Source organism: Amphiura filiformis, chromosome 10 (genome assembly GCF_039555335.1).
Source record: "Amphiura filiformis chromosome 10, Afil_fr2py, whole genome shotgun sequence".
Lineage (NCBI taxonomy): Eukaryota > Metazoa > Echinodermata > Ophiuroidea > Amphilepidida > Amphiuridae > Amphiura > Amphiura filiformis.
Window position 1 is genome coordinate 24,156,693 of NC_092637.1, and position 6,890 is coordinate 24,163,582.

At 36.3% G+C, this 6,890-nt stretch overlaps 1 protein-coding gene across 1 annotated transcript; it reads left to right on the forward strand.

Annotated features, from left to right (window-relative positions):
* The first annotated feature begins 680 nt into the window (after positions 1 to 680).
* LOC140161756 (uncharacterized) lies at positions 681 to 3,596 on the forward strand. Its single transcript, XM_072185054.1, has 3 exons — positions 681 to 1,577; positions 2,206 to 2,494; positions 2,899 to 3,596. The coding sequence occupies exons 1-3, from the start codon at positions 681 to 683 to the stop codon at positions 3,594 to 3,596; spliced, it is 1,884 nt and encodes a 627-aa protein (XP_072041155.1).
* The last annotated feature ends 3,294 nt before the right edge of the window (positions 3,597 to 6,890 follow it).

A 6,890-nucleotide genomic window follows, 5' to 3' on the forward strand; every position in this document is an offset into this window, starting at 1 on the left:
AGCGTCTATTCAAAACAGATCAGTTCAATGTCTGGTAGATACTGGTGCGTCAATAAATTTAATTGATTATGATTGGCTTATTGCAAATTTGCCTATGGGTTCTTACAAAATGGAACAATCGCGTATAAGTCTAGCTCGAGCAGCAAACGGTAGTGATATGCATATTGCTGGTTTTGTGACCCTTCCATTGTCAATAGATGGTAGTATTTTTGTCACACCTTTGAATGTCGCTCATAACCTTTCTGAGACTGTTATTTTGGGATCTATGTTTTTAAGGAAACACGGTGCTGTGATTAATTATGCGACAGACACGCTTACTCTAAACAAAAAGAGCCAAATTCGTGTTCTTGAAAAACAAGAAATCCCTCCGCACACTCAATCAATTGTTCGCGCCAAACTTTCCAATAAATTGCCAGTAAATTCTATAGGCCTTTGTCAAGGTGGAAGACGCATTACAGCGATTGGTGTTTTAGTTGCAAACACTACATCAAGTGTTATCGACAATTGTGCGCATTTGCTACTGATGATCCAATTACTTTGTATCCCCGCACCAAGTTGGGTACATTTTCTCGTGTTCTTCCAAAACTTGTAACTCCATTTTCATCAGTAACATGTGAAAAGGTCAATAGTGTAAATATGTCTTCTAAAGAAAGTAGTAAAATTGATCAAATGAAAATAATATGGAGTCTAAAGATACTATTAATCCACAAGTGCAAGAAGTTATGTCTAAAGTGAAACTAAATGAAAATCATTTGTCACAAAATGAAATGTCTGAAATTACAGGGTTGATATCAGATTATGTTGACATTTTCCAAGTAGATGGTGGGCCACTTGGTAATTATTCGGGAATCAAACATGAAATTCATACCGATAGTCCCCCAGTTCGTTCCCGGCCTTATAGACATGCACCTCATGTTCAAGCAGAAGTTCGAAGGCAAGTTGATGTAATGTTAGACCAGGGAGTTATTCGTGAATCAACTAGCCCTTGGAGTTTTCCCGTCTGCATGATACCTAAACCAGGGACAAATACTTGGCGTTTTTGTATCGATTTTAGGAAATTGAATAATTTAGAGCCGCGTCAGAATTGGCCGATTGCTCATATACATGACGCTCTAGACAGTTTGGGGTCTAACGAACCAAAATACTTTACAACTTTGGACTTAGCCTCTGGCTACTGGCAAATAGGCCTTGAGGAGCAATCTAAGCCAAAAACCGCATTTATCACCCAAGACGGTCTGTATGAATTCAATGTTATGCCATTTGGCCTCCATAATGCGCCGGCAACCTTCCAGCGAGCGATGCAAGAAGTATTGCGAGGGTTAAATTGGAAATTTGTATTCTGTTACTTAGACGATGTGATTATCTTTAGTAGAAGTTTTGAAGAACATTTGGATCATTTAAAACAAGTATTTGATAGACTAAGAGAAGCAGGATTAAAGTTACAACCCAAGAAATGCACTTTTGGACAAACTGAAGTCAAGTATTTAGGGCACATCGTTAGCAAAGATGGCATAGCTACAGATCCCGCCAAGCTGCAAATTGTTAAGGATTATCCTACTCCAACCAAAGTTTCTGAAGTTCGTTCTTTTTTAGGTTTTGTGGGGTATTATCGCAGATATATCAAAGATTTCTGTAAAATTGCTGACCGACTCACGAATTTAACCAGAAAGAATATTCCTTTTCGTTGGGATGCAAAATGCATTGAAGCATTTGAAACTTTGAAGCAAAAAACTGCTGGAGCCTCCAATTCTGGCCTATCCAAGATTTGATGGTACTGAATTCATTCTTCAAACTGATGCCTGTTATACAGGGCTAGGTTATATATTGGCCCAGAAACAAGACGACAAAGAAAGAGTTATTTCATACGGTGGTCGAGCATTACATGATTCAGAGCGCAATTATACCACCACTGAGTTAGAGGCTTTAGCAGTAGTCGAAGGCGTGAAGAAATATGCGCCATATCTTCAGCATACTGTCAATTTCGTCGTGGTCACGGACCATTGTGCCCTAAAATGGCTATTTTCGAATAAACCATCCGGGGGACGCCTAGCTCGATGGGCCCTTAAACTTCAGTCTTACAATTTTGAAGTTGTGCATATTCGCGGACGTAACAATACCAATGCAGACGCTCTTAGTAGACTTAATTATGCAAATTTAGACAATTGTGCTTGCTGTTCTCATAGTCATTTCCCTGAATCCTTACAGACAGAGTGGGAAAAGTCTGATTTTGATGATATGGCAGATGACGTTTTGCAAGTACCGCAGAACCCTCAAGTTCATCCTCAAGTTGATGCCATAAGAAATTTGCGCTTCAATCACGGTAAACGGATGAAGATTGACGATGAAACAGCAGCACAAAAGGCTCCCTCCATTCCCAGTGATATAGATTTGGGGAAATTCAAAGAGGCATTGTTGACGGATGGGTTTGCTAGTTCAATGTTGGCTTATTTAGATCATGATGAGTTGCCTAAAGATGCAGAGATATTGTTCTACAGTCAGAACAATATTTTGCTCTGGGTGGTTTGTTATATCATATATGGCACACCTCGTCAAGACGACATTTACAAGAAAGAAATGTCGTACGTCTTTATGTTCCTATCATATTTATTGATACAATTTTGAATAATTGTCACGACCACGTACTAGCCGCTCATTTTGGTTTCCAACGAACTTATGATCGAATCCGTCAGCGATATTTTTGGAAGGGCATGTACCGAGATATAGACAATTGGGTTAGGTCATGTATTTCTTGTTCACAAAGGAAAACTCATAGACACAAAGTTTTGGCACCCTTGGTCACAATGAAAGTCCCGGGAGCATTTGAACGGGTTAGTGTAGATGTGCTAGGACCATTGCCAATTACTGTATCGGGAAACCGTTATGTTTTATGTTTCACAGACCATTGCACAAGATGGCCTATCTTAGTTCCATTAAAAGAAACCGATGCATCTACAGTGGCTAGAGTTTTCTTTGACTATGTAATTTGTGAACATGGCTGCCCAAATTCCTTACTAAGTGACAGAGGGACAAACTTTCTTAGCAAAGTGGTACTTGAAGTATGTCGCATTATGCGTACCCAGAAACTAAATACTAGTTCATATCACCCACAATGCAATGCAATTCAAGAAAGGTACAATGCAGTGATATTAGATACTATTTCACATTATGTAAATCAATTTCATAATGACTGGGATAGATACTTATCAGCGATACAATTTGCATATCGTACCACTCCTGCAACAAATTCTGTTGGTTTTAGTCCCTTCTTCCTATTGTATGGCAGGGAAGCAAGACTTCCCATTGACGTTACTTTACTGAAAGAATGTCAATATCCTGACAAGACATTAAGAGATCATATACATGTTCTCATTAGCCAATTAGAGGTATTCAGAGCAGTTTCCAAATCTCATGCCGAAGAGCATCAAGCAAATATGAAAGATCGGTATGATGAACGTTCACATGAAGTTGAATATCAGATAGGGGATACTGTTTGGATATATATCCCAGCTTTGCAAAAAGGTCTCTCCCGCAAATTGATGAAGTTTTGGTCTGGTCCTTACTTGTTGGTTGAGAAAACGGGTCCCGTTAATTTTTGAGTCAGAAACTTGGAAAACAACAAGTTAATCAGTACGCCGATTCACGTGAATCGAATGAAATATGCGTACGATAGGTATGTTAGGCCAAGCAACCAAGATCTTCCCTTAGACCAAAATCAAAGAGATGAAGTACCAGGTCTAATACCGGATGACTGTCCTGAGGATTCATTTGAACCTCTCTTAGCAACTCAGGAAGCACACAATACAGTCATTCCCATTATTCCAGGTCTTCCCGCGGTTCAGGAACCTGCTCTAGAATACGAAGTTGAACAAATTGTGAGAGGACGTTACCGAAACAAACGTCTTGAATATCTGATCAAATGGAAAATGTTCCTCACTCCAGAAATACTTGGGAACCTGAGTGTAATTTAAATGCTGCTGCATTAAACTTTCTCAAGGAAAATCCTGTCAAAATTACAGGTAAAATGTAAACTGGAGTCAGAGACAAATAATTACGAGTCATTCTTGTTACTTGATATTAAAAGTGAAGAAGTGTAAAAATCAAGTGTTGGTTAAAACTTGAAGTGAAAAATGTAAATTGACTTTACATAAAAATTTATGTTTATCATGTCTGTTGACATTATTATTGACATTGAGAAATATAGTCATAAAATGTATAAAACTGTATCATGTTTAAACAAAATATGAGAATGTATATCTTTAAATGGCCAACATGAATGAAATCTCGTAACTTATAAAAAAAATGACCTAGATTGCCGATTGTGACAAAATATTGTATATTTGATTAATTTATCACGTTTTAACATGTTTAATGTGATGATGAATTGTGGTCTATGGTGACAAAATAATGACTATTGTCTTGCATGACAATATTAAATTTGTTTTTCAAAGACACAAAATAATTGTGAATAATGTAATGATGCCAGGAGTTCATTTGTGTTTGTGCAATGTCAAATCCATCCTAGGTAGGATTGTGATCTCGATATTGTAACTAGCGAACAATTGGTCGAGTTAACTTGAGTCGACGCAAGTTGTCTTTCATACCAAATGTTTGTTGGTTTACACTATCAGATTCACCATTGTATGATCCGAATAACTTTTGGGACTAAAAAGTGAACTCAAATAATTTGGAGTTGTTGAAGGTGTTACATAGGCCTATGTGTTAATGAAATGGTTATCATTTCTATTGAATGTATATAGAGTGCCTATGCCTTGATTTATAAGTAAAATGCAATTTGAAATGAAATTGTATGAGTATTTTGATGAAATGTATTTGAAATGTGTGTAAAATGATAGAATCGTCAAATTATATAATAGACGAAAATATGTGTACAATTAACAAAATGTGTTAATTTTGATATACTGAGTCTTTATCTGTTAAAAGTAGCATGTGATACAAAATTGTTGAACAATGTGAAAAGTCAGATATGAAGCAATTTGGTGTTTAATATTCTGTGTGAATGAATAGGTGTTATTATATGGTATAGATGTGGTTAAATAATCTGTGCGATACGTGTTAAATTTCCCTATGTATTATTACACGTAGGCGCACTTGAATATACCTAAGGGGTTAAGCGTATGTTGTGTACTTTGTGTTATTTTTTGCTAGTTTGCCATAAACATAATTGTCCTAAGTGTTTATGTTGTCACTCAAGTCTCTCTATGTTTCATGTACATTGTTAAAATTAAAAATGCAATGGAAAGAAAAATTATCTTGATTGTACAATGGCTGAAAATAATATATCAGAGTATTGTGTTTAAAAGATAATTTGGTATAAAATTGGGAATGTACAATATTAATAGGCCAAACAAATTGTACACGTTTATCTGCATGTAATCAGTTGTTAAAAGATGTATGTGCTAACCATTTATTTTTCCTTCGCGATAGCTTGGAAAGGAAAATCGCAATTAGGCCATTTTAACACCGACATTTGGTGCGTGCACGTGCTGAGTTTCAAGCTTGGACATCGCGCGGTCCTTGATGAAACTCTAACGCTAATCTAAAATTATTCGGAGGGAACGCAGAAATACCAAGTTATCTACATAAATCTTCTAGCGCGGAGATCTACTTCAAGTTCAACTTAAAAAAAATCATTGTCTTCAAGTTCTACGTGGCTTCAGATGTATTTTATTGTATCGTTTATATTTGTCGTATGTATTTGGTTAAAAGAATATGACTTATATGACTTCCATCTTGATATTATGTGTCAATGATGCATGGTCTATAAATAAGTCGGATTCAGTTTTGTTTAAAAAATGGCATTTTATTAGCAATTATTGTATGTTCTTAAATTGCCAGGAGTCAATTATTTAAGGGGGAGCGTATGTTGTGACGATAATTCAGTCAATAATTGATTATTGATCATAGGGCAGAAAGCCATGAATAACCATTCATCAAGTGAACGTTTTGATATCCAATTCTGTGCATCAATTGCACTGAGTGAAACAAGGATTTGTTTCTCCGTTAATAAATTCGTCACTCCTTGCCAGCCCTGCGACTGATGCACACCTACTCTACTTTGGTTCACGATGGATAGTTAGACTGGTAACATGATGACGATTCTAATGTCATCATGTCTTGCACGTGATTCATATTAAATTATACTATGTGATGTAACTCTGGTAAGATTTTATATTAATTCATACACCTTGTATTTTGATCAGTTTAACGTAAATTCATAATAAATTCTATGATACGTAATTTCTGTTTCACCTTGTTCATTTAGAGATTGTCATTCCCGTTTCCGTTCATTCCCTCATCCCTTGGGACTCCAAATCTGGTACCTCGCTCTTCCTTCCCATGACTAATTCCCCAATTTAAAAGTCATAATAATACGCATAATTATTATAGGCATATGGGTATTGTATGTCAACCAAATTATTCTTTATTAAAAGAGGAGGCCTATTTGTTACAAAAATAAGAATGTCAGAAAAGGAGCATCCAGAAATATGTTGATTGAAATTCAAAATTCTGGGAGTTTTTAAAGAACAAAATGAGGATCATTCGGGGAGATATATTTAATTCTATCAGAATGCAAAGAGGAGTCTTTGCCCTCCTAAAAGAAAACTCCTGGCAACGCCACTGGGGAGTGGGAAAGTGTGGATAGATGGAGGGAGGGGATGACATGGAGAGGTGGTGGTGTGGGGGGGCTAGGAAGAGCAAAAAGATAAAATTGGCTTGTATCCTGATGGAAATATAAAATTGACAAAGCTGACGTTTACTGGAATAATAATTGAGCTTTTATTATAATAATCCGGGACAATATTATAGGCATATCACAAGAATATTTAATTGAAACATGTTTAGAAGTATAATATTAGTGTATAGCTCAT

Coding starts and splice junctions, on each gene's coding strand:
- LOC140161756 (XM_072185054.1), top strand. CDS start 681: ATGGAGTCTAAAGATACTATTAATCCACAAGTGCAAGAAGTTATGTCT. Junction 1,578..2,205: donor CTCCAACCAAAGTTTCTGAA/GTTCGTTCTTTT, acceptor GAATCCTTACAG/ACAGAGTGGGAAAAGTCTGA. Junction 2,495..2,898: donor TGCAGAGATATTGTTCTACA/GTCAGAACAATA, acceptor TATGTTTCACAG/ACCATTGCACAAGATGGCCT.